The following is a 27,538-nucleotide window of genomic DNA, read 5'->3' as shown; positions in this document are numbered from 1 at the left end:
ATTCAAAGAATCATAAAACCGTATCTTCACAACTTCCATAGACCATTGTAAATTGTTTAAAACATGATCAGGATATTATGAGGTGTCCGATCTTCTCCCACCCTACTATATTATATTGGTGACAGAGGAAAATGTCCAATTAAAATAGCTAAACCGCACAGCTTATATGAAATAGGTAATGGCCAAACCTTAGCATTAATTCCACATACTAGACACCATAGAACTAAACTGAACACAATAAACACTTAGCAGGTCAAATAACGCAGTAACTTTCCACACCTAACCTCATTTACAACTGATCTCCTGGAAAAACACTGGTTCTTTTTAGTCTTGTGTTGGCCTACAACACTTTAGTTGGGATTTGATTTCACACATTGCTTTTCTCTTTTCGTTTTTTTCACAAATGTTCTTCTTTCTTAGTCTTTAAGATAGTTTCAAATTTGTCTTCACGCTGTGCCTTCTTCGCCTTTTCGTTCAAATGATATATTCCAGTTTTCCCACAAATACCAATGGTGCAGGTTTTGTATATTAACTAAACAAAACAATATACAAGAATAACGAACGCTCTGCAAAACCGGAGTACTATTAAAATGAAGGCGGAACAATTCCTCGCTAAGTACTCAGGCCACTTAGCGAGTGTCACTGCCCGGTACAACAGACAACGCGAGGTTTTGAAAATAAAACTAAAAAAGTAAAATCGTTGCGAGACTACAATAGGAAATATGTTATTTTTACAATGTATATAACTTGTCTAGTTTGGCAAGTAAAAGTGAATGATAAAACAGGGTGGGGGCGGGTACAGAACTTGTTAAAAGTGAAAATTATTAATGACCAGGCAGTAAGTTTCGAATTGAAAGGTTTACGAATATTTTGGGAGGTGGGAAAAACCGGTTGATTGGACATGTTATGCAAAAAGGGCTGTCGTTTTTTGTACGCAAGAACGACGAAAAAATACTATGTAAAACAATAATACGCCAAAGTTAATAGTGTTGACTTGATGGTTGGAATGCATCATCAGTGTTGTTATGTATGCAACTTAGGCCAGAGCTACGAATTGCGTTGGAAAATGGGGTTGATTCGCTGTAAGCAAGATTTTACGCACAGTGTTTCATTGTGGTTGGTGACATGGGGTGTATAGGCTGGACATGTCGTATTACATGCTCGAGAATTTTTTCAAGGGGCCTAAAGGGTAAAATATAGGGATTTGATGTCCATTGTGATTTGTGTGCGCAAAAGCTAAAGTAGAATAGCATACAAAGTAAAAGCCAAAGGCCAGTGTAGTTTTTGAGGTGCCACGATAGAAACAAAAAAGCAGTAACTCTACACTTGCATTAGATTTATAAACAGTTTACAAAAGGAAATTCGAAGCTGACACCAATGCTGGGCATGAGAAACGTTTGTGCGTGTCATTGTCGATTCACAATTGAAGCAATGGGTGATGCAAGCAAATTCGAATATGACATGTGAGGCCTAGACTAACCATTACGTTTGTTGGTGCGTATTTAAGTGACCGAACTTTGCAAAAACAACATCGTCTAATAGGGCAACGGATTTTGATAAAATACGTCTTTCACTGGCGCTGGTTTGAAAAGGGCAGTAAAAACGAGAGAAAACAAAAAAAAGTTTGACAGTTTGAGATAACACGCAACATAATCATGCGACTGTCGGTTCGACAGCGTCAATGGGGCAAATGGTTCCCTATGGTTCCTGTTTTGTTAACTATCGAATCCGAGTCCGGAATTTCTGAGTCTTTTTTCTCGTCGGAATACTTCCAGTGACGTCCGCTCACAGAAGGATCGTAGTGGAGGTCGGCAAACTCCTCGTCCTCGAGCTCAGCCAACCGCATCACTCCTCGATCCTGTAACTTCTTCCAGTAGTTGTAATTATCAGTGAGGTTGTTCATCACATCTTCCATACCACAGAACTCTGAAATTTGTGAAAATTCTTTTTTTTGAACAAAAATAAATTTCATGTATTTCTTTAGAAAAAATTGAAATTTGTTTTTTTACAAAAGTTGGAAATTTGTTTATTTTACTCTTGTCATTCTTGTCATTTTTGAAAAAATTGCTTTCATACATACCATGCCACGCTTCAAACATGTCTGTTAGAAAATAATCCATGAAAGTCATTTGTGACTTGGGCATGCTGCAAGTGTTTCTGTCAAAATGTGGCATTACGACAGGGAGGCCTAACCTTTTCTCTTCGTCAGTCTAAAGAAAAAAAATTTTTTTCTTATTTTTTCTTTTTTTCTTACTTTAATAGACAAAAAAAATTTTTTACTCTCACTACCCTTACAGAATAGAAAACAAATCGCTTTTTTGTTTAAATATTTCCAAATCTTTGCTACCGTAATGGGAGAGACAAATAAATTTATTAAACCAGAATAGAAAACAAATCTCTATATCCTGTCTTTTGGTTTAAAATATTCCAAATCTTTGCTACCGTAATCAAATAGACAAATAAATTTAATAATATTCAAAATCGTAACCTGTGCGAAATATTCTTCCGATATCCTGCGTGCCCACTCCACACATAACGGAGTTTTCCGAGCTGGGTTAATAACGTCTGCAACTTTTATCATCACACGTTTTATGAGAGTTTTAAGTTCATGTGTCACAGCTGCATTCTGTCCGCTCGTTGCACGCCCTGTGCTACCACTAGTGGTCTCCTAGAGCAAAAAAAATAAACAAATACTACATGTTTTTAAATTTTTTTAAGTTGATTATTTTTTTTCCGTTTTAAAAAAATTAAAATTAAAAAATGTTTTTTTCAAATGAAACTGGTCCTAATACAGTCATTTGTGCGGTTCAATGGGAAATATACCACTAGAGATTTTTAATACAAAATACACAAACAGTAATGTGCCAACTGTCGCCTAAATCCCAGGTCCCTTTGGCATAAAATCTCATCAATACAGAACAGAACCGAACAGTCCCTATGAAAAACTACACCACACTTATAAGCCCTACAAATCAGCTTACAGTGTCTGGATTGTTGCTGTTGTTTTTCGTAACAATACTGATGAATTTGTTGACATGTTCGAAGTGCTTTGATAGTTCTGTTGCCAATACCATATCAATAATGGATTGCCGAATTGTCATAAAATTTTCTCTGAAATTAATGATGATATGTTAGACAGACATTTATATATATATATTTATGTATGGCATTGACAGTCTGTATAAATGACATTGGCTGTCCCTTATTCACATAGAACAATGTTACACATGTGGTAACTTGTCAGCTGGCACAAGGTGCATGAAACAGACCACTTCTGTTATAACAACTATAGTTGCCCTGCTACACAAGTAAAAATAAGATGCATTGATTCACATGAATAGTGGCTTTCACCTCATGCTTACTTTGTAGGTAAAATTTTAAAACCCCTTTAACATTTACTGATTACCAATAGGTTTTGACATATTTTTATTTACACTTAAATTTAGGACTTCTAAAGAGGTTTGTTTCTGACATGTGGTTTTAAAATTATTTCCCAGTCCATAGAAACAGTATAAACATTCGACAACATACGTCAATAAAGTTATGACTTTATTTTAGGAGATTTTTTACAGGAGTGTAAAATTGATAACTCACTTTGACAAATTCTTGAAAATGTTGCACTTATCGTTGTTCACAGTGAATTTGAAAGCAAATGCAGCGTGGTGGCTTTCCAGTACAGCACTGAATAAAATATTCATTTCATTTTAAGTAATTGTGCCAAAAAAATTCAATTTTGTTTGTTTAGAATAAAATTATTGCAATTTTTTTGCAGTACAGCACTAAATAAAATGTTCATTTTTTACTTAAAAAATTAAAAAATATGACATATTTGATTCATTATTGTCGGTGTATGTGTTCTTGGAAAATATTTACCGGTAATTGCTCCAACCCAATGGCCCTTTATTTGTTGTCGAAATTTACATTACAAAAAAAATAAAAAAATTCAACAAGAAATAATTATCCTAAAAATTACATACGTGGTAAGAGTAACACGTAAGGAGGCACAAATGTATAAAAAAAAAACGTAACACCCTTATTATGACCCCTGTCATTACCCCACTACACAAGAACAAACAAACTATAATTTCTATTCAACTTACGTGTCGTTATATAGTAAAGCTAGTGGGCTGCTTGAGTTGACAAGGAAGTTATTTGTACGACCTGGGTGATCTACATCATGTATGATGGCAGCCAACAACGCTGCTATTTCATCTAAAGGCTCCATCCAGTTCTGTATTGCAGTGTTACCAGGTAAATTATCGATTTTTAGTGATGCCGGACATATTTTTATAATATTTATTTTTAGGTGATGTCAGGCATAAGTTTTCAGTGATGCCGGGCATAATATTTCAGTGATGCCGGGAGTAATTATGCCAGGTATCTTTTTCAAGAACAAATTTTTCACTGATTCCGGGCATAGTTTTTGCCATTAATTTTATAGTGAAACCAGGTAAAATGCCATTTATTTTTCAGTAGTGCCGGGCAAAAATTTTCAGTAATGCGTAAGTCAATTTTTCTCAACCGTAATTTTTATTAGAATGTAGGAAATTGCGCGAGTCCACATCCGCAAATTTGACAATCTTTTAATACGGCACAAGCGATATTGTTTTTAAAATAACTGTGCTATGTCATGCTTAATGGAAAACTTATAAAAAGAAAATAAACCCGTGCGTAATATATGATCGTAAAACCGGCTTACTCCCGTATTAACGTACGTCACCAACACCAAATCCGACCACAATTTTACGCAACTTGTTGTTAAGTCTAATACAATTTTTAAATTGGCATTTTTGTTCCATGCAGTTGGTCTACATACTTCTGTTTTGTGTTCATACAACATATTTAAATTCCTATTACAACACAATTATTTTACTTGATTTAAATTGGGGCATAGATCGATGCTGTACATCACAGGGAAAAAAAGTACAAAGATTTTTGAAACAATTTTTTACATTACCCGCGGAAACCAGATGTGCGGCGCATTTTAATCTTTACTTTTTTTAAAAAAAGGAGTATGTTACTGGGTTATAGAGCAATGGCACAAATCAAAAGAAAAAAATCCCAAAAACTAATCATCCACAAATTAACATAAACGGTACTCCTAAGCTGGCTCAAGGTGTATGAACACCCGTGTTATATTGTTTGTCAATTTCCAACCCACAAGGATAAAGTAAGTTACATTCATTCATTGAACACAGACAAGTGTGGTAGATACATTGAAAATCCCATCTAACCAATAAATTCTAACCTTAAGTCGATCTTTCTTAAGAAAATAAGCCGTAGCATGAAGAACATCAGCTGCGTGTGTTGAGTTGTGGTAAGGGTTGCTTGCATGGTAGTTCTGCTCAATTGCTACCAGCCACGAGTGCAGTGTAGTGGGTGTACAGTCTAATACCTCGCACACATTAAACTGGCCCAGTGCGTGCATACCAGAGTGCACAAGTGGTCTGTGGTGGGTTTATGTGAGGGTTAGTGGTGGTAAAAGTTTGTCACACTTTAGAAATACAAAGATACTTTTGGTGCCACTGTGGGAGTGGAGTTTTTTAAATGCTATTTATAGTGTTGCATTTTTACATTAAAAATGTCTCTGTTAGTACAGAAAGTGAGAAACATGTGCAATTATTGTAAATAAAGATAAAAACGTCAGTTTTAATTTTGGCAAAACCTCACAGTGATGCAAGTCATATTAAAAAAAAATTTTTTCATGTAAAATGTCTCCATAGTACAAAAAGTGACAATTGGGTGCAACAACTCAAAAAAAAAACAAAATCCACCAACTCCAAACAACCAAACAAATGAGCAACTCACTTTTTCACTGAAACACGCTCTAGAGCAAGTACGTCATAATCCCACGAGTCATAGTTCTCCAAACACATTGCGATTGCCGGATTTTCATTCGTTCGAGTGAGACCCCCTTTCCCTGCTGAAGATTTGGTCGAAGCGCTGTTAGGAGGGGCTGTGGAAGGGCATTGTTCTTTAACAATGCTCAGTGAGTAGGGATGCACAATGTCCGTGTACGCAATCAGGACGTAGGCAGCAAATTTTAATTTTTGACAGAAATTTTTAACTAAGTTAATTTTTTGCAGTAGAATTTGTTACAAGCATTCCTCTTTTTTTGATGGAATATTTAACTAAGTCCATGTTTAATCTTATTTGCAGCAGATTTTTACGAAGTGTGTTGTCCTATTCTTGGCAGATGTAAAGTATGTTGCATTCACAACATTAATCAAGAAGGTTTCCATTTTTAGACTACCAGGACTTTAACTTTATTTTACTGATGTCACCCAAACTTATGTTTTAAAAAATTGTGAACACTATATTATACTGTAATTTGTATATATATATATACCTGAAATAATATGAATATATTATGAATTATATTTTAACACTTACTTCTGCTGAGAATATTTTCCCCACCAGATGATCTTCTGTGACTAAAACCAGTGCCCTGAATTGTAGACAAACAATTTTAGTCAGTAGTTAAGAAAAAAAGGGCTAAACTTTTTTTAAAAATAATTTAAACTTATGTCAAATATGTATCAAACCATTCATGAATAAATTTTTTTGCCTAAATTTCTATTTACCAAATTTTTATAAGGTTTTTGAACAACATGTTATGTCAAAAGAATCTTTAATAAAACTTGTTAAATCTTGTATTTTACATTTGAAAATCAATTACTTTTTAATAGTTTTTTTTTACTAGTAACAGCAAATTTTGCTTTTGGTGGAAATTTTTGGCCCAAAAACAACTTCAAACCAAAGAAAATACATGGACTGTAACTGCTATATATTTTTTAAATCTAAGTGGCAACTATTTGGTGACTAGATTTTAGATTTTGAATTTGAAAATAGTTATAACTTGGCGTACTATTGGAATATGCCATAATTCGCTTGCAGACCAATACTTAATGAAATTTATTGCAGTAACAAACTGTGTAGAATGAACACATGCATGTCAGGATCAAAATAACGGAATTTATGCTGAACAGGATTTTATATTTTTACCGTGACCAGTCCTTCCACAAAATCCGATAACATTGGATCACGAGACTTGTTAGGTAAGTCAGCAGGAGAATAAAGTTCAGAGTTTCGTAAAATCTCAAGAATTTGTTCCAAAACTTCAGTTTCAGACGGCTGACTGCAGTCTTTCACAACATTGATTAAATTGATGATCTGAGCAAAACACACAGATTTTTAGAGAATTTATACAGAAAAACGTACATTTTTAAAGAATTTAAACTAAAAACACAGTTTTTAGAGATTTTAGACTAAAAACCACAGATTTTTGAAGGAGTAATGTATTATGAATGCAAACCTGAGTAATAGGTGCTTCGATTGCCATGGAGTGAATTTTTGCTAAAGAGTTGGTTCTTCTGTGCGACCCATCCCCTAAAAATAACATCAAAATTTAAGACAATACCCAAGGTTTTTTGTTTTTGTTACTAGTTTTTGTCTGATTAAAAACGCAGGTATGATATGTGTTTTACGAGAGACTAAACAAATATTTTACATAAAAAACTACAAATTGAGTCTTAAAATGTACTTTTTATTCTTTCTCATTATACTAAGGTAAACAAAAAAAGGTTTTTATAATTTTTGTTTCTGGCTGCACCACCGAATACAACTGTTTTCTGTAACCATTTTTAAACGATCTGGAATGACTTGAAAACTACATTCTATATCAGTGAAGTCCTATAACAAGGCTATGCAATGAGATAAGATCTGGATTTAGTACAGATTGGTCCATAACCCTTACGACAAAAATAAATAATAGTTTTAAATTAAAATAAATTTCAATACTTTGTGTTTCAAGGATACTATGTACATTTATAATTCATTTGACTTTAAAATTACAGCCACAGATCTTATAAATAAATCAATAAATTTGAAAATGTTTGGCAAAACTAACAAAGAGATTTAAATCAGAAATACACAAGAAGTTTCATTTGAAATTAAAATTGTACTACAACTAAAAAGTGAAATAGTTAAATCAAAAATGGGCATAAAAGAAAACAATTTTTGTGGAAAATATCTCGGCTAATTAGATTTTTTTAAACTTTTTTTTTACATGTTAGAACTCAATGAAAAAATTCAATATATATATAATTTATTTTTTTAAATTTGGGGTAAAAGACAAATTTTGCAGTTTGCACAAAAATTAGGTAAAATAATTTATCGTCCCATTTAGTATTTAACAGAAAACATTTACGGAAATATATACCAATATCCTCACGGCTCTAAAAGAGTATGGTAATTGAATAAAACTAAATTAGAAAAAAATGGGATATCATGTGCTTATAGAATTATATAACCATAACTTCAAAACCAACTGTAATCCACGAAATGTTAGACCAACTGTAATCCACGAAATGTTAAAAACACACTACAATTTTATACCAGATGAGCAGCTAAAAGCCCTGTAGCAAAAGTACCAGAATATTTCTATCCACTATCCATCATTCTCAATCATCCATATATGATAAACTTGTCCAAAAAAATTTTAACATGGTACTAATCAAGTTACCTTCAAATGACGACGCAGCTGACAGTCGTCGAATTTGTAGCTGCTCTGCTGCCCCCGAGTGACGACGGTGGAATTCGTATGAGTTTTTACGTTTTATGCTAATGAACTGTGAAATGTCCTGTGAACAAGTGATCGTATTAGTTAGTAAAGTGTTTATTTTCTTATATACAGATATTAGTATAACATTAGGCAACAGGTTTTTAAAATGCAGAAGAGGCTTGGTAGTTAGATGTGTATTTTTGTGAAAGAAAATTAAAATAACTGGTAAGTTGTATTTATTACTGATTAATGTAGTGTGAAAAATGCCAGGTAAGTGGTATGTTACTATACACAGATTTAAGTATTTTTGATAATGCCTTTCTGGGTAAACCAATCTACTGGTTACAGGCGGTGTGTATTCATTCATACACCTCATGCTCACTGACAAGCACTTTTATAGGCGCTGGAAGTCCAACAGTGAAGCAGGCCTTACAAAAAGGGTCAAACTTACAGTTATAGATTTATAATGGCGATCCCTAGTTAGTGTGAGTGTCCTTAGTGACACTTAATGGTCATTGTTCTCACCATATGGTCTCAAGTGGTTTATCCAAATAGAAAAATGTATATCAAAAACTATGAAGACTAAGGTACCTAAGTAGACATTAAAATCATAGTACAAGAAATAGCTGTTCACTGAGTATACAATTTTGTTTGTATCCATAAAAATATTTATGGTATATGTATGAAATAGCAGTTTACCAAGTATATATATATAAAAAGTTTTTTTTTAGTTTTTATCTTAGCCAAAAAAAAAAGCCATTTCCCTTTTATCTTAATGTTCAAAAATAACTATTAAGATTTTAAATGTAAATTGCAAATTATATGTAACATTAAAAATGGCACCTCTAGTTTATCGGAATTACAGTTATGCCTAAGCTAAAGGCAACAGTTTAGTGCAAAGCGAGATGCACGAGTAATTAATGCATTGATTTTTGCTAACTGCATTTCAGGCCGCAAGTGAAAAATGAATTTAAAATGTAACTTACAGGAACTGTAGCACCTTGACTGTGTGGATAGCATAGCACAACATATTGTCGATTTGACCTTTAAAGAAAACCACATCGACGTGTTACGTAATAAAAATCAAACTCTGCTTATTATCTGGGAGTTTGGGAAAATTAAATTACGTAACAGTCAGTTGAAAGATATAGATTAACATGTATGACATTGGAACAGCTACCTCCTTGATACAAGGCATACTGATATATAGTAGGGTGGGGGAAGATGGGACACATTTTCGTTCAGTTTTCTTGCCCCATTTAGTAGTAAACAAAGAAAATCCAAAGAATTATAAAATTAGATTTTCACGACTTTTATAGACCGTTGTTAATTGTTCAAAACACAGTGAGGGCATTTAGTGTTATGTGCTAAAGGTGTCTCATCTTACACCACCGTAATATACTTTTTTCTCTCTACTGTTTGGCAAGGTACGCCATGGGACCTGGGAATTTGGACAGAAATGGCCATAGTCCTACTGGATTTTTATTGGACAAATTTTTTACTTTTTATACTTTACCAAAATATAGGATAACAGTGTAAAAATACAGTTACATTGATAGTCATCAAACATAGGGAATCCCATTGATTAATGGTAAATGCAATATACTTTGGCACTGCTTGTTTGTATAGACACTTAACAGCAGGGTAAAATCTGGGGTGATATTGTTAAAATACAGCAACACTCATAGTTGCAAACATAGAAACCTTATTGATTATTATAACCCCCGTATTAAAAATTGGGTGAAATGTCACCCCATGGACCCTTAAGGTTAGGTTAGGGGTGAAAAGTCACCCCATGAACCCTTAAAGTTAGGTTAGCCCATAACTACTGACCTGTCTTGTTCACATAATGGTAAGAACATAGCTTGCAAATGGACATCGTCACCAATTTTTCTTCTGCAATAAAATGATCCTTCCCATTCCTGGTAGAAACACGAAAAAATAAATATATATATATATAAATAGAATTTGTAGTTTTTAAATTCATAGAAAAAACTGTATACGGTTAAAATCAAAATACTTATATTTTAACATAATATATAAGTAACTATAGGGAAATATCATGTTTTAAAATTTAATTTGAATAAATGGTTTAGAGCTGCAGTTTTTAAGAAAAATCTGCGTAATCTGCAATACAGAGGCCACATAAATTTACAAAGGTTTCCCCCCCATTTTTTGTCACTATAACAAAATGTTACAAAAATAACACATTTATCCAGTCCATAGGTGCGTTTCTATGCTACTACATTAAGCAGCTTTAAGCCCCAAACACAACGGGTATTACCAGTTAGGCATTACCTTCTCCGCTTGTATTTCTGCCTGTATTTTTTCCCATACGTCATCATTGCTTTTATCATTTTGAATATATTGTGAAAAGTTTGTCCCAACAACATGTTTAGATTGGAAACCAAGAACTCGCTCCAATGTCTTGTTCACATACTAAAAACAATGTGTTACAATTGGTATTATATTTTAGCATGCAAATTTGGAATTAGAATGTTTGCATAGAAATTAGAAAAAATAATCCAAATGCGTATACTCTAATGTAATCAGCAAATATATTTAATGACGCAATAACAGGTAACATTAAAAATTCTGTTATATTTTAACTTTTTGCCATCTGAGAAAATTTGACCACGAAAATAAGATGCAAGATTGGGTAGCTATGATGTGTTACCTGTATGTTACTCTTGTCGTCTATAATCCATATTAAGTCTCTGCATCTTTCTAAGGCAGTCAGAATGGCTTGGCACGATCTGAGGAGGTTTTAGGTAAAGGTTGATTTACTTGATTTTTATTAGTGCCAATACTAAATGTATGCATATGGTACATGCAACTAATATATTACAAACTGTCTTTGAAATATATATATGACAAATTTTGAATTTGAAAAATTCTTTACATAACACTGAGCAGTAGCTCTTATTTTAAGCTTAATGCTTTTTACTTTCTGGACAAAATCTGGCGTGACGTTGCACAAATGCATTTGCACTCATAGTGATCAAACATGAAGTAAAGATATTTTAGACGTAAAACTAGGGTCCTAAGACATGACAACCTTGTTTTAACAATTTGGGTAATATTTTAACCCAGGCACCTCTAATAATCATACTTATGACTGTTATGTAAAACAGAACATCTACAAGCAAGCTCCTGGGTGAGTGTTGAACCCATTACCCTTGAGTCATGATTCCAGTGTTGTATTAAACTTAATACAACTTACTTGATTTTAACTTGTTGGGTAAGAAGTCCGGACTCAAGTTGTAGAAGTTCATCTTCTAATTCATCGAGTTTAGTGGTTTCATTTATGAACTGAAAAAATTCAAAATTATTGTAGCTGATTGTATGTGTTAAGGGGGCATACCTACGAAAAATCAATATGAAAAAAAAACAGGTAAAATTTAACCACTGGAGTAAAAAATCGGCTGTGGAACAAGCTATCAAATATGTTTTGCAAAGGCATAAACTGTTTACATTTTTTGGAAAAGTACAGTTTTTTTTTTATAAATGTGTAAAATATTGGCTGAAATTGTTCATAAATTAAAAACTGTAAAACGATTACCCCTGCAGAAGGGTTAACTTTACATCAAACGAAGAAAAAATAGAAAAAGGCAAGTACAAAATTAGAACACAGCTAAAACAGCATAATATACAATGTTGAACAGCTATATCCCATATTTAATTACAACCAACGCCACAATACACTATTTTTGAGATTTGATCAATGCTAATTTTTTTATACATTGAGTGTCTATAGCCATTAGTATATGTTTAGATACGCAATGTAAACATAATATTAAAATATCTACTTACTCTATTGAAGCCAACATTTAAAAGATCTGTGGTATTGGAAGCTTGGTTTATTTGGTTTCTGTAAAAAATTCCGAAGTTAAGAAACAAAAATGGACACACAAAACATTTGTAACTGTGTTTTAATAAGATCTTTTCTAAATGTGAATGGTTTTGGGGTAATGGGTCAACTCTGGCATAAATTTTAGGTACTCTGGAAAGCCTCACTGTAGGTAGTTTTAATATAAAACTACCATATCTATGTTTGTTTAGGTTTTATTTGGCTTTTTTAATAGTTTTAGTTTATACAAGATTTTTGTGGAAATTAGAAATTTGTTTTGGGACTTTAAATGCAAATTGTTTTCAAAATACTTAATTTTTAGATAATACCGAATTGTGTCATAGTAGGAAGTCCATAAAATTTCCAAAAATTTCCATTGTAGTAACATGCCTACATGCTATTTATCATAAACGGTTTCCGAAAGATCTGTTAAAAATTCTATCCTAATCTACGTGGGTGAGAACCTACAGCGTGGTATGGTAGGGGTTGCCCCATTACCCCAACACTCAGGATGCTACAACAAAATTGTGACCACTACGCTGGAACAATGTCTGCTATAATGCCAAAAAAACTGTTTAAAATTAAAAATTACAAAAGCAAAATACGGGGCCCTTTTAAGTCATACGTGATTGCTACATGTGACCATGCTAAGTGATTTTTTGTGATCAGTGCCATGAAATGAGAGATGTGTCTAAATCACATGAAGACATGATACATGACGTGCTCACCATGATTTTTCATCCAAAAACGATAAAAAAATGAAACTTTTCGTGTAAGCATACATGCAATAGTTACGTACTGGCACTAAAAAGGTATACAATTACATGACACAAAAGGAATTCAAAATTTTAGTTTACCAAAAACAAAAAGCAACATTACACAGCGGAAATTAGAAAATAAACAACAAAAATTGCTGTGCATCACTGCAAATTAACTAAAGCTATAAAAGTAACACACCTATTCAAAATCCTACAGTTAAAAACTATGCCACACACCTTATATTTTCAATGTAAATATCACTGTACTAAAGGTCCTGCTCTATAATGTACTGTTTAAAAATTGGCTACAGGCTAAATTTGTCTTGCATTTAGTTCTAGTACATAGCATAGTATAAGCTGTTTTTTACCAGTTTTTACACTTTACTACAAAATAAGTGGCTAAAAATAAATAACCTTTAATCTAAAGTTCTAATTTAACTTAAATTATAACTATCGCTTCTCAAAATTAAACATTTTATTTTTAAAAAATGTTTAAGATAACCCTTGATCTAAACCTATAATTTTAATCAAAAACTATCTCTTCTTAAAAATGAAATATAAGACTACCTGTAATGACAACTTCTACATAACTCACTGAGATGCTACAGGCTGTACTGTCGGCTGCAAACGGCTGAGGTAGGGTGAGACCCATGTTAGATTCTTGGGCTGTCAAAACACAAACATCAAGCAAAAAAATGAAATTTTTTTGAAGGATCAGCATTGCTTTTGTAAATAGCATGTTAATCACGAATGGCTGACACAGATTTGACGGTGAAAAAACAGGTACTCTTACATAAAGCATTCCCTTTGTGCATGCGCATGTATACCTCTTATAAAAATCACAATTTAAAAAGCAAGGAAGCTTCACTGAGGGTGTATGAACCGCCCTGTACCTTCTGTGCACTAAAGCCACGATCGTTGTAAATGAACCATTGCTTGTGTTTCGGATGGAGCTAAAACAACAGAAGATATTTAGAACGTGAGCTAGACGTTGTTTTAGGTGCAAAAGGAAACTGCCTCACACTGGGGCGAATGAGAATATATAAAATGTTCGGAAAGTCACTGTGCATTTTTCTAATAATATTTTTTAGATTTCTGAATGAGATGTTTAAAAACAAAAAAAAGGTTCAAGCCTGTATTGATGCTAACAGGGGTCACTTACAACGTTATTTATAATTGTCGTTCTATTTAAATCCTGGGTTCTATACTGTAACGTGTCTGTTTATAAATATGTGTGTACACAGTGACTTTTCAGATGCTCTGTATACTACATAAATGAATATGAAAACTTTAAATGGGATTTGCATACAATTATATACTTTATAATAAGCTTACTGTAACAAATTAAAAGATAAAATAGGTTAGAACTACTAAACTTGTATTTAAATACAAAACAAAACACATGACATTTTTTATGAATAAAACATTTCTACTGCATTTGGCATTACCTGCACACCGTCTCTGCATCAAACGCATAATTATGTCGGCAGTCGATAATAACCAAGTGTGGCTGCTTTTTGTGGAAGGCGTCCAATGCTGCTTCGCACGATTTTACGTCGTGCTCGAAGCCAAGTTTTCCGAGCGTTTTCTCAAGTGCTTGCAACTGTGCATCTTCCTTCATAAACACCAAGAGTGCCTGGCAGGAATTAGATCTGCATTAAAAATTTATGCTCCAGCTATTGCTAGCTGTAAACTAAACCAGCCCGGCTGTGCCTAACAGAGATTGTTGCATCATCAAGTATATATGAGCAAACTTGGACGGGAAATAGCTTTTAACTCTTAAATATCACTTTTAGAACTTGGAAATGAACCAAATAAACAAAAAACATTTTTTTTAAATTGAAGCTTGAATATGTATGCAAATATATCAATAAGGGACATTCTCTACTTCCTAATATACTTCCTAACAGGAGATCATGCCTTAAAGGATTATACTATGTCTTATTTATAAATTGGATTGTTAAATAATACAATTTCTGCCTAAAAATAAATCACTTTACTTTACACACAATTTTTTCGCTTAAAATAAAATGCCACTTACTTTAAATTGAGGTTTAGGTACCTTCATAGATCCAATATGTAATTCCCTTACAGTTGGCTGCGTTAAAAAAATACATATATAGGCATTAATGCATGTTTTAAAAAATATAAAATTAAACCCCCATATTGTATACATGTACCGTAATAGTAAAACATTGCCACATACAGTATTTTTGAACATATAACAAAGATTGAATTATTTCTGTAATGCTGTATAATAAACAAGAAACATTTTTAGGCAATGTCTTCAGTGTAATATCACTAGTCCATGCACAAAAATCGTGAACGACAAAAACCTCGGCTACAATTTTGAAATTTCTTCATTACTATAAGCAAAGATTTTAAACTGCTCTAAGAAAGAACAGCTTTTTCCCAAAATAAATATTTTTTTTACATATTTATGTTCAAAATTGTCATTTTTAAGCAGTAGCTTACATGTTAAAGACCAAATTTCTCTTTTTTTAATAAATATGCCTGGCCTACACATTTTTCATGTTTAATTGTAAATTTTAATTTTCAGCAGAACAGTATCTTACATCTTTGTCAAATTGAAAGGTCTGTATTTCATCCATTCTTGTGCACCATCCAATGGCACAAAAGGTGCTGGCTGTATAACAATTGATCTGTCCCTAGGTGCAGCTTAAAGCGATTTGCAGCCAGGGAAATCACATGCGGAGAAGCAGTCACTTCCTCTGTACCAGAAGAATCACTTTCAGGGCCTTGTGCTAAAACATGGAGAAGTATGAATTATTAACTTTAAACTCAGAAAGTAGAATTTAAGAGATGCAGAACACTAAACTAGACAACACCATTAAAACACTCTTGAAAACATGTTTCCAAAAATCCCAAACAAAGTGTTTTTTGTGAAAACTCAAAACAAAGTATTTTTTTGCCAAAAAAATAGCGTGTGTTTATCAACTGGTGAAATGTGAAATAAATATATATATATATATATATAAATAAAATATTCCACACACTACAACAAATGTATAGATAGGCTAGAATTTTACATACTGCAATAAAAAAAAAACCAACCAACCAGTGCAAAAAAGGAAGCAACTATAATAATAATAATATACCATAACCAGTATTATATCAAGCTAACCATAAACAGTTAAACCTAATCTACTAGTGGTGGGGAGCTGGCCCACCTGTTATTCTTGTGTAAACAATTAAAACAAACAGAGAACCGGCCGAGTTCATTTGTTTACAATTGTTTCTGCTTCAAGAAATAATGTGTTGTTTTACCTCTGCTGACTGTCCGCAAAGTGTCTGCTCCTTTTTTGATATTATATTGTATACCTCATACTGATAGCTTAAAAGTTTTTTAGATTTTTCCGACTACATAAAATGCATTTTGACGCGTTTGACAACTATATTGATAATAGAGATTAAATAGGCAGCAGCATACTCAGATGGCATATTTTTCACAGTGTTTGGTCAAAGCGGCGCTATCTGTTGAAAATCTCAAGAGATTGTTGATGGAAAATAAGAAAGCTACCGGCAAATGTGTTGTGCCTTATACAGTAAGCCTCCAGTCAATTGCGCTCGCACACAAAAACAAACACCAAAAAGTTTAAACCTGTTAAAAACACACTTGTGTGATGAAGCAGAAAACGTGATCAGTTCAAATTAAGTTGCATAACCTATTATGTGGATTATGACATAACAAAAACCATAATGTATCGTCAATCATTCATTCTGCATTTAAACATTAACAAATATATATAAACAATATTTTGAAGTCGGAAACATGGGAACTTGGAGCTAAGAAAAAGTTGTTTAAACAAAACTCAAACCGATAAAGGAAAGACTTCATTCTGACCGCATAAATTCCATTGTATATCAACTACCATAAGAACACATAGGCTACATAGTGTTAATGTACTTACCGTGTAATAAACACGTGGGAAACTCACAGGAATGACATTCCGAGACAGGAGACTGTATAGAACATATTGCTGCTGGCTGCAAACCGAGTGAATTAACTAAGCGGTGATCGTTTATTATGCAACCAGTGTTTAGATACCACTACACAAGTCTGGATAAAACAAAGGGAGCATTTGTTAAGTAAACTGAGCCTGAAAATGGTTGCACTGTATAATAAAGTGCATTGTATTTTAATAAAGTCTTGAGTAAAGTAACTGATTTTATATATATAGCCTATATATTAGCAAACTTAGGTAAAACGATAAATTTTGCAAATATGTTTTACTTTAAATAACTTTGTTAAGTTATCATGCCAATACAAACCCAAAATCGTACAAATATGACCTCAGTGGAAAAAAACAGACATTTCACTCAATCAATAATAAACCAAAAAATTCCTGAAATGTAAAATCGGACAGAATTAGGTCAAAGATTAATTTTTCTTTAGTATTTATTGATTCATATTATTTTGTATTGCAAACCAGCTGGGTATAACTAACTCATTATTTTCTTTCTGACTGTATGACTAATACAATGAACAAAGAAAGAAAATACTTCTAATGAACTCTGCGAATCTAACCCTGATCTGGTGCTCATAAAGTTAAACGATTCTTGTTAAATGAAATACAGTAAGGATCTGCTGTTACGAAAGCAGAACAAACAAAAATCAAGTTTACCAATAGTTGTATTAGAGAAATATATAATAACTCCTAAATAGCATCGTCAGTCTGTAGGAAAGAAATTACTTAGACTTATAAAACTTTATAAGTAATGTTATATTTATGGTGCACATAATATAATATACTCTTATTTTGATTTCTGAATTGAGTAGGTACATTAACATGACATTCGTCCTGAGCTATACTATTGACTAAACCAAAATTTTTTATGAAAAAAAAATATTTCTATGTGTAGATAAAAAATTTAGACTGACAATAAAAAAAACTAAACAAGAGTGAGTGTTAAGCCATCTATAAAGGTATGACTGGACCTGACGTTTAAGACAAAGACCTTTATTCAATTTAATTTAATTAACTAGGAGTATAGGATTATTAAACAATAGATTCCACTTGTAACACATTAAGTAGGCTAGATTGTATATGAAGCACATCTCGTAAAACACTTTAAACATAATTATCTACAATTCATCAAGGTATGACACTTTATCTAAACTATTACCAATAATTATTCATACATAATTCAGAGTTGGTTAGATTACTTCAATCAGTTCATTGCAATAAAACATGTTTTTGGGGGAACTTTAATTAAATAAACAAAAAATATATATACCTATTCTAAATTACAAACGCCTTAAATATTAGAATTGATTACACAAAACAAATATACTGAAAAGAGGGTATTGAAATGTAGTTTTGACACAGAACTGTTTCTTGAATATAACTTGGAAAAATTGGCTTAATAAAATTCAACATATATATATACATATCATCTAGATTCTAGACCAGTGGTTTCCAACCTTATTACACCGGGGACTTTTAAAGTTCAAAAAATTACTCTTGGAACGGCAACAAAAGAATATAGTGAAAGAAATCGTTGTCTTGTTAAACAAAAGACGCCTTTTGTGACATAGGCCTAATGTTTTGTTTTGACATAGAATAATATGTATTGCATTTGTTATAATTCCATATAAAATTAATTATTAAAATTGAATTAAAAAAGTAAGTCATTTAAAAGGTAATTGGCTTGCCTACTGCCAAAAAATGACATAGACCAACATGGAAAAAAATAAACATGGACTTTCAAGTATGAAATTTTGTTTGGACAATTGGGTCACCGAATTCGCTACTATATGATATACACTTAAAAATTTAGATGTGCTACAAAAAGATTTAAAATCTCCACTTTGGATCAAAACAATCGAAATGGTAACTTGTATAGGTTAATTATACGAACTATTTCACAAAACTACAACTATAGATTAGCATTGTATTTATAAAGAAATTGGTTACACTACAAAAATATTAGTAAGTAACCTAATATATTAGATAAGCTTAACAATTATTATTAAACTAACAATATCTCTAAATTGACAAGAGCAAATAAGCAAGAATGAAAAAAAAATGACAACAAATATAGCTTGTGAGTGACATCAAATATTAAAACAGTAAAAACATTTCCAGTATTTTTCCAGTATCTTATAAAACCCAACCAAACATATAGGACTATACAAGGTATCTACAGTATCAGGTTTATGTGATATTTAAAACTCAACTTTTTTATATTATTTCCCAAACTTATTGGCATTTCCACATAATAAACCTTTAATACTGCCTGATTTTTTTCTGAAAATTGGGTCAATGATTTTTTTCAAAGTACAGATAATTGTCCACAACTAGTTTTAATTCCTACAGAGTTGTAACTGGTAACCTTGATTAAAAACACATTAAAAAGTTGTGTATTTTGGCAACGAGATCTATTTGAGTGTAATGTAACTGCCTGTGTAGTTACTGCACAACATTCAGTGTTGCAGAGAATGTTAACACTGCAAAATTTGTTACTTAAGTATAAAATTACAAAACCCACATCTCATAATGTTATGAATTGAAATTTAAAATATTTTAACAATAAGTATCGTGCAAAAACGACGAAATACGTTCAACTGTACATACTTATTCAAAAATTTAAGAAAATTTACCAAATCTAATACAGCCTTTTCAGTATTCTATTGCAAAAGAATGAAATCGTGAATACTGTGCCTAAAACTAACATTAAAAGTGAATAAACAAGCATATAAAAGGTATTTGTGAATGCAAATCCAACTTCAAGCTGTAAACATGATATATAAACCTGCAAATTTCACGTGCCCATGTTACTTTTGATATTGAAAGTTGCTGCAAACTATAATCCGGTTGTCAAAGTTTGCTCAGGCGACAGCAGATTAGCCCAAAAAATTACCAAAAATTGTTCCTCAGTAGACGAGACGAGTGGGAAGCAAATAATAGACGTAGAATATATTAGGAAAATTTAGTTCTACAGCAAGAATATGAGATATGTATATCTAAAATGTTTAAATGGATTTTATTTCTGTAATTTTTGATACATCGAATTAAGAAAAAACAAAGATAACGTTGATTTAAAAGTATGGAGAATTGCATTCGATACACTTCGTCATAACTTTTAAAAAGTACTTTGGGCGGACTTGAATGGGTCATAAAAACCCTATAGAATTAATTTTTTGACATTTATTATAATTTAAAAATCACAAATCAGCTACAAATTAACCAAGACCACAATGCCTATATACGGACTGTGGTGTAACTTATTTAACGTAAACATCGTCGTTTACGTTTAATATTTAAATTCAATATGTTTCATTCAGCTTTATGCTACATTGCGCGGTTTATAACTTTATAATACTTAAATTGAACTTAATTTTATATACTTTTACCTCAAACAAATGCTTTAAAAATTCAATCGTTTTATTGACTGGCATTTTTAACAAAAAGCTAAACTATTTCTATAATACATAGTATTTCTGTGGTATCCAATGGCAACGGGTTTTACGGACGCTTTTGTTTTGTTTGTGTTTTTTAGCATAGTTGTAAGGCGCTAAATAAATGAATTGTAAACTGGGTATTACACAACAAAATGTGTCGTTATTTTTACTAAAGTAATGTATATTGTGTTTATACGCTTAACAATTGTAATTCAGAATATTACATCTGCATGCTTCTTAACTTCTCTATACACATATTACAGTTACAGAATCGGAAATAGGTATCACCATATGCTTAAATTACAATGAAAAAAGAGTGATATAAAAATGTCTCGTTTTTTAAACCTAAGTTTAAATGCGGTTCCAAAAGTGGTGGCGGACTTGTACGTGAAACATGAAGCAGCAGAAGTGCATAGGGTGCTTGAATACAATGCTGCTGTCAAGATTCAAAGCTGGTACAGAGGCCTGCGTGTCAGGCACTATATAAGGTAGGTAAAAATAACTTACTGCTATTCAAAGCCAGTACCACCACAAAGGTTATTAAGGTGAAAAATAAGAGTTTCTTGATTTTTGCACTTACTAATAGTAATACATATGTCATAACCTATGCAAGAGTTATAAAAACCTACATTGAAGTACGTAACAAGTAAAAGGAAACGGTGCCGTGTATTGTTAAGCCCCAGTTTCGATTTATTTTAACTGTTTTATTTAAACCACAGAGTTTAAAAAATGATGTAATTATCGGTACTTTACTAAAATATTTCTTTTTGTTTCCAGGCATCTAAACGCAAGTGCGGTTCACATTCAAAGGTATTGGAGGGGTTATATGGGTCGTGTGTTCTGTCGCATAAGGATCAAGCACTTGGTCATGATTATTCGAATGAATCTCTACAATGCTATGGCGGTGAGAATACAGAAGCATTGGCGGGGTTTCATCGTGCGCAAGTACACCTACAACTTCTATGCTCGCAAGCGATACTTTGAAGCGCTTAATGCCAAGAACCAGGTCGTGAGAAAGGAACTGGCTGAATACAGAGAGCGGTCCGATGTTGAAGAAAGGCGTAGGCAACATAGCGCTATGGAGAGAAAACTAAAATACCAAGCTAGGAAACAACATTACATGCTCAGCACACACCAGAGTTTTGGAGTTTACAATTCCCCGTTTAGAGAGCAACCACACGAGATGGAATACCGTCTACGTGAAGCAAGGCCTCTGTCGCACAAGAAGACAACACCATCCACTAAATCTTCACTTTCTCAATGCGAGCCTTTGCCTCCTATACAGCCCAAAATACAAGGCCCTTTCAAGCCTCCTTCGCAAGTTCAGGCGCAACGTTACAGGCCTTTAAACCCCTCACTACGAGTACTGACTGCATACAATACGTTGGAATCGGCAAGGGAAACTCTCCAGCGGGATGAATGGGCGAAACAGCTAACAGATCGGCCGTTTGTGCCGTTCAGTAAGCACAAGGTACCTTATGAACCACTTCTTCACACAACATCCAAGTATGGTCATCTGCCGTATGGAAACAAGTACTTCACAGAAGAGAATCCAGACATGCACATCTCTGATCAGCGAATGCAAACGGTTGTTTCGCCAATTCCTATTTTCGATCGATATGGTGGTACTTATTCAAAGGGAGCAGTGGTACTGCAATAACTATTTGTCAAATTGCGTTTTTTTTCACAAAAGTCAACAAAAAACTGTGTTTTTTCCACAAAAATTTATATATAGTGTGCTCTTTTCATTTTATTTCTACAACTATACAGAAACGCACAGTATATACAATTAGCTTGAAAGCATGTGAGATGAAAAATACAACGCGACACTTGAAACCACTTCATACGAATGTGTCGACTAGGCTGCGGAACATTTAGTTTTCATCACAGTATTTATTCAAGATTGTGCTCAAAATCGCTTGCATCATTCGATCTGGACAAAAAAGATATTTTATATTTTATCTACACTTTCTACATAGCCTACTAAATGTATCTTCATGGCCTTATCAAAGTCTACTCAATACTTTAGTAGGCCATGGTTTCTATATATTAGATGGACCAGAACATGCAACATTCTACAGCATTCTAAAATGCGGAGTAGTATTGCTATTTTATTAAGTTTAAGACATTTTGGACCTTTGTCTAATATTTCATAGCGTTTTCTGCTAAGGGTATATCACTTACTGGCTACTGGGTTGTCGTTTTGTACATTGTCAGGACCAATGGCATCTCTATCGTTCTGTGGAACTGTAAATAACGTGTACATTACGACGCTATGTTATTTGCATGCAAATAAAATATGTTGCATCAACCCAGTAGTTTGACAGGAGGGCAAATAATAAATGGCAAAGATATGTCAGTTAATGTTTATGTTGGTCGCTGGTTTGACAGGCAGCATAGCCACAGGCTATTTTCAGAGTTTCTATTTATGCTTGCTTTTCAAGCAGAATTGGGTTCTAATGATAGAGTAGACTTGGAAATGACATTGCTCAACTCGTGTGACGGGGTTACCTTAAAGTTATAAGATGGTGTCTTATAGACCTTTGTATATTTCGTGCCCGCTTTGCGAATTACTTATATATTTGCCATAATTGAGCTCTGTATCTGATATGCTACGTTTACACGTCTTAATTTCTACAGTGCTAATCGTCTTAAAAGACTCATATACTGCACACTAAACGCGTGACCGACGGACATAAAGGAGCTACAGAAGCATTATAATTTGTTTGTACCAAACCAAGCGCGCCAACCGATGTATGAAAGACTCCACGCGCGAGCAACACCAGGCAATTGATGTGTGTAACTTACTTTAACCCCTCGTGGCGGAAAACGACAGCCGTTATAACACGGGTGTTCTGTTACACCTCGTGCCAGCTTACGAGTTACCATTTATGCTACTTTATTTTTTATTGGATTTTCTACCTTTTTATATCATTTGCACTCATAAGGTATAAGAATGTTGCCATATTACCTCCAAACAAGTAATCTCCGTTGTATGTTTTATCTTGGAGGGGAAGTCTCGGTTCAGGATTCAAAATGTTCGAATCTAAGGAATTCAAGCAAAGTTATTTTTACAACCGAAAGTTTAAAACGATAAAAACGCCAATTTTAAATGTATATAATAATTTTAGAATGCACATTCTGATAAATTGGTTTTGATTTTGAAATCACAACAAATTAATCCACAATTCGTTATCTTACCTCGACCGTATGGAATCGGGCCCCGTTTCCCCATCAAGCCAGTGAACGATGCTCTTTCATTGAATATGCTTGGTTGGTCGCCAATTGATCGTTTTCCCATCAAACCGTAAAAATGGCGAACATGTCTCTGTAATTTTAACAATTTATTTTAACTGTCTATATTTACCATCATAACCTATTTTGCGATAATTGGTTTACAAGGTGTAGCGTAGGCCGTAGAGAATGATCCTACATTAGCGCCTTATAACGCCATATGTTTAACTATACTGCTTCAAAATGGCTAATTTAATTACATTAAACGTATATATATATATATATTCCAAATGCGTTCAATACAATATAGTCCAATTGGGAAGATGGGACGCCTTTAAATCTATTTTCTTGTTCAGAACACCCGTGCTCTAACGACTGTCGTTTTCCGCCCACGCGGGAAAATAACAAGTTACATTTATTCGTTTATGATATATAGTACTGTGGGGGAAGATGGGACACCTTTTGCACCTAATATTCAAATATCCTGATCAAGTTTTAAACAATAAACAACGGTTTATGAAAGTCGTGAGGATATGGTTTTATAATTCTTTAAATGTTCTTTGTTTACTACCAAATGGAACGAGAAAATAGAATGAAAAGGTGTCCCATCTCCCCCCTACTCTACTGTACTATCTGAATACATCTCATGCAAGACCAAATCAAACGCGCTTAAATAAAGTCCCACACATGCAAACAGACACGCCGGCAATGACTAATAAGCAAACCATTTTAGACGTAACGTTATTATCTCCATTTGAAAAATTCATCGATTTCAGTTGTATGACTAATCTGATGAACTGACCATGTTGAATATTGGGAATAATTAATAAGAAACCTAAAAAATAGGCATTTCTTGGGGCCAAACTTTACCGCATAATAAATTAATGAGCAAATGAAAATAATGTGATTATTATTTTGATCAATTTGATTTTGCATGGATGATAATTCACACAACCCAAAAGGGACCACTAATAGGTTAAGGCGATTGCGGTTATAGGCGTCTTGCCCAAAGACACATATCTGCCCAAAGACACCAATATACGCCCGCAATAGTGGCTGTTGCATCGTGCAACTCCTCGGCTACAAAAGCAGACACATTACCCACAGAGCCACAGCGCATTTTATCGAAATGCATAATTTTTTTTTCTACCACCGTAAAATCGAGTTCTATTTATAAGATAACCACCTTATTTTTTTCATACAAATCTCGTTGCCTTTTCTCTTGCAGCTGGTCAAGGTAACGCAAATCGTCATCGCGTTGGTAATCCACGTTTCGTAATCTGTTGCTCTGTAAAGTATAAAAATAGAGCAACATTTTTAATTAGTGTTAAATATTGTATAAAATACGATGGGGGAGATAGGACACTTTTTCATTCCATTTTCTTGTCCCATGTGGTAGTAAACAAAAAATATTCAAAGAAATATAGAACCGTATATTCACGACTTCCATACATAGATCGTTGCTAATTGTTTAAAGCACGATCAGAATAACTGGACATTATATCTCCTAATGTGTCCCGTCTTCACACATCCTAATATATAATATTGCTTACCAGCGTCTTATCTGCTTTCATTTGCCCACAAAGTTGATCTAGAACAAAATTTTCCAGCGGGAAATCGTCACTTGCTGTGTCCGGGAATTTTGCAGTCGAGATTGAAATTGTAGCCACTAAAATTAAAGATAACACCGACATAGCGTTTCGATAACACAGGCCTTGCATCTTTGACTATCTGCTGCTCTCGGCTTGGTTTTTGAAGACTGTCGCGGAAAGGTTTTACAAATAATCTTTTCCGCAATAAAATCAACACCCTGTAAAAAAAGGATCTTAAAGCAACAAATTACGTAACCTAAGATGCTATTTATGTGGCCAAGTATTAATTATTAAGTGTGGCCATTTATAGAACACACATTTTCACTTCGCAAGCTCCAGGCACGGCAGTATTCTGTTCATGACATAAATTACGGGCGTTTATACACGCGTTTTCCGTGACGGACTTGCCCTTTTTGTTATATCGTCACGGTATAAAATGTACAACCCCTGTTCGGTCCCTTTTAACGGGCATTAAAACACCGCGTACTTTTAAAGTCTAACTGTAAGAAAACATGTAAAATTGTAAAACATACCCTAAGACAAAAATTATCTTTATCTGCTGGCACAGCAGCACCACTGATGAAAGGGCATCGACGGTGCGGGGTTTTAATCCCAGAAAAAAATCCATTTTCCAGCATTCGTGAACGAAAAAAGAACAATAGGGAAAAATTCCATATATTTTTTGTATTAACGTCATTCTCATTTTGATCGATTGGTCGAAAATCGCAAGAAGAAATTCGAAATACTTTCAGGAGTCTTGGTTCGATTTTACAACCGATCGAAGTGTCGATCTGTCAGGTGCCAGAGCAAAAAAGGCCAAATGCATGAAAGGCAAGGAGTCCAACAGCTAAATTGGGAATAACTGTCACAAAGGGCATTTCAGTCATACGTAGATTGCTTTTCAGACGCACGATATACCAATATAATTTTAATTACAATCTGGCGGCAAAACAGTTTTAATCAAATTTCCGGCGCATTCATAGATATATAATAACTTCAATGGGCGACATATGACATTTTAAAGTCGGCCCAGAATCAATCTGTCACTCGCATATCATACCCTTTTACATCTATAGATTCACCGTGATATAAAACGCAAAACCGCGGATCTAAAAACGGTCAAAGTTCGGTTTACTATATAGAAGGGCCCGGGGGAGATGGGACACTTTTTTATTCTATTTTGTCGTCCCATTTGGTAGTTTAACAAATAAAAATTAAAAATTAAAAACTGTATCCTCACAACCCCAATAGAGCGTTATTAATAGTTAAAAACACGATCAGGGTATTTGAATATTATGTGCTAAAGGTGACCCATCTTCCTCCACCCTAATAGAATTTTCATCACCAACACCTTATAGGTACGTAACAGCGGAAATAATCACCCGACAGTCAATTCCAAAATCCAGTCTGCTATTCTTATTAACACGACATAACAACGTTTTTCTTATTAATTATGCATGGACGCCTTTTCTTTCGCTTAGTGGTTTTTAATAACGTCTTTCAGTTCAAGAAAAAAAATCGTCAATCAGAAAACGGAAAAGGTAGGCCGTTGGGTGATGGCCATCTTTACCTTGCTGCCTGTCGTTGTAATAAAATCTACGCCTTTTATAACATTATTCTTAATGGAATATAGTATCCTAGGCAGTGGTTTTGGAAACTTATAGCAGACTTCGGGCAAATGTTGTTTTAAAATATAACAGCTTTACTCAGATTGTGTAAACAATTAAAATAGCATTCTATTTTATCCACACGCATAAGATAATCACTTTAAGTACTTTTATAATCATTTTAAAAATCACTTGAGGTTATTTGTTCTAGACATCCATACAGCGGGTCTTACATCCTTTTAGGTTTTCTGTTGACAAGCATCGCTTCACATTTTCCTGATAAAATATATGGATTACGATTTCTTTCCAGTTGAACGTTTTAAAATAAAATGTCAAAGTATTTGTCAAACCCGGATGTTTCGACATTTACAATTGTTATTTTGGCTACAAAAATAACCGTAGCATCTGGCTAATGAGACAGTAGGCCTATATTACATACTTAATCGAACAGGCAGCCGTACGTTTGATTCTTTGTGTTTTATCAAAAACAGGCCTGACAGGTTTTCTT

At 33.4% G+C, this 27,538-nt stretch overlaps 3 protein-coding genes across 6 annotated transcripts; 1 reads left to right on the top strand and 2 right to left on the bottom strand.

Annotated features, from left to right (window-relative positions):
- Positions 1-508: 508 nt before the first annotated feature.
- LOC149735777 (high affinity cAMP-specific and IBMX-insensitive 3',5'-cyclic phosphodiesterase 8B-like) lies at positions 509-17,288 on the bottom strand. 3 transcript variants are annotated; one of them, XM_089878289.1, is made up of 23 exons: positions 17,104-17,288; positions 15,748-15,936; positions 15,213-15,269; positions 14,620-14,807; positions 13,999-14,124; positions 12,377-12,434; positions 11,787-11,875; positions 11,241-11,319; positions 10,862-11,002; positions 10,397-10,485; positions 9,550-9,607; positions 8,525-8,642; positions 7,316-7,389; positions 7,006-7,173; positions 6,394-6,448; positions 5,809-5,956; positions 5,249-5,447; positions 4,101-4,231; positions 3,595-3,681; positions 2,982-3,111; positions 2,489-2,668; positions 2,081-2,210; positions 509-1,926 (listed from the first exon to the last, which is right to left on the bottom strand). In XM_089878289.1, exons 2-23 carry the CDS (start codon positions 15,781-15,783, stop codon positions 1,679-1,681), a joined length of 2,589 nt encoding a protein of 862 aa, XP_089734415.1. In that variant the 5' UTR covers positions 15,784-15,936; positions 17,104-17,288; the 3' UTR covers positions 509-1,678. The 3 variants fall into 3 exon arrangements, with proteins under 3 accessions (XP_089734415.1, XP_089734416.1, XP_089734417.1); XM_089878290.1 differs by having other exon boundaries at positions 5,809-5,923; XM_089878291.1 differs by having other exon boundaries at positions 14,065-14,124.
- Positions 17,289-20,840: 3,552 nt separating this feature from the next.
- LOC149735776 (spermatogenesis-associated protein 17-like) lies at positions 20,841-22,908 on the top strand. Its single transcript, XM_089878299.1, has 2 exons — positions 20,841-21,085; positions 21,375-22,908. The coding sequence occupies exons 1-2, from the start codon at positions 20,925-20,927 to the stop codon at positions 22,255-22,257; spliced, it is 1,044 nt and encodes a 347-aa protein (XP_089734425.1). The 5' UTR covers positions 20,841-20,924; the 3' UTR covers positions 22,258-22,908.
- Positions 22,330-27,165, bottom strand: LOC149735775 (uncharacterized). 2 transcript variants are annotated; one of them, XM_089878304.1, is made up of 7 exons: positions 25,957-27,165; positions 25,385-25,641; positions 25,018-25,119; positions 23,799-23,925; positions 23,520-23,643; positions 22,782-22,844; positions 22,330-22,530 (listed from the first exon to the last, which is right to left on the bottom strand). In XM_089878304.1, exons 2-6 carry the CDS (start codon positions 25,550-25,552, stop codon positions 22,829-22,831), a joined length of 537 nt encoding a protein of 178 aa, XP_089734430.1. In that variant the 5' UTR covers positions 25,553-25,641; positions 25,957-27,165; the 3' UTR covers positions 22,330-22,530; positions 22,782-22,828. The 2 variants fall into 2 exon arrangements, with proteins under 2 accessions (XP_089734430.1, XP_089734429.1); XM_089878303.1 differs by having other exon boundaries at positions 23,569-23,643; positions 25,957-27,142.
- Positions 27,166-27,538: the final 373 nt, after the last annotated feature.

This window comes from Ciona robusta, chromosome 5 (assembly GCF_009617815.1).
Source record: "Ciona robusta chromosome 5, ASM961781v2".
NCBI classification, from domain to species: Eukaryota; Metazoa; Chordata; class Ascidiacea; order Phlebobranchia; family Cionidae; genus Ciona; species Ciona robusta.
The sequence above is the reverse complement of the archived record's forward strand: the minus strand, read 5'-3'. Positions and strand labels throughout refer to the sequence as shown.

Coding starts and splice junctions, on each gene's coding strand:
- LOC149735777 (XM_089878289.1), bottom strand. CDS start 15,783: ATGGATGAAATACAGACCTTTCAATTTGACAAAGAT. Junction 9,608..10,396: donor CCATTATGTGAACAAGACAG/GTCAGTAGTTAT, acceptor TTTTCTTTAAAG/GTCAAATCGACAATATGTTG. Junction 7,390..8,524: donor AGCTGCGTCGTCATTTGAAG/GTAACTTGATTA, acceptor TGTTATTTTTAG/GGGATGGGTCGCACAGAAGA.
- LOC149735776 (XM_089878299.1), top strand. CDS start 20,925: ATGTCTCGTTTTTTAAACCTAAGTTTAAATGCGGTTCCAAAAGTGGTG. Junction 21,086..21,374: donor CGTGTCAGGCACTATATAAG/GTAGGTAAAAAT, acceptor TTTTGTTTCCAG/GCATCTAAACGCAAGTGCGG.
- LOC149735775 (XM_089878303.1), bottom strand. CDS start 25,552: ATGCAAGGCCTGTGTTATCGAAACGCTATGTCGGTGTTATCTTTAATT. Junction 25,120..25,384: donor TGAAAGCAGATAAGACGCTG/GTAAGCAATATT, acceptor TATACTTTACAG/AGCAACAGATTACGAAACGT. Junction 23,644..23,798: donor CCCGATTCCATACGGTCGAG/GTAAGATAACGA, acceptor TGAATTCCTTAG/ATTCGAACATTTTGAATCCT.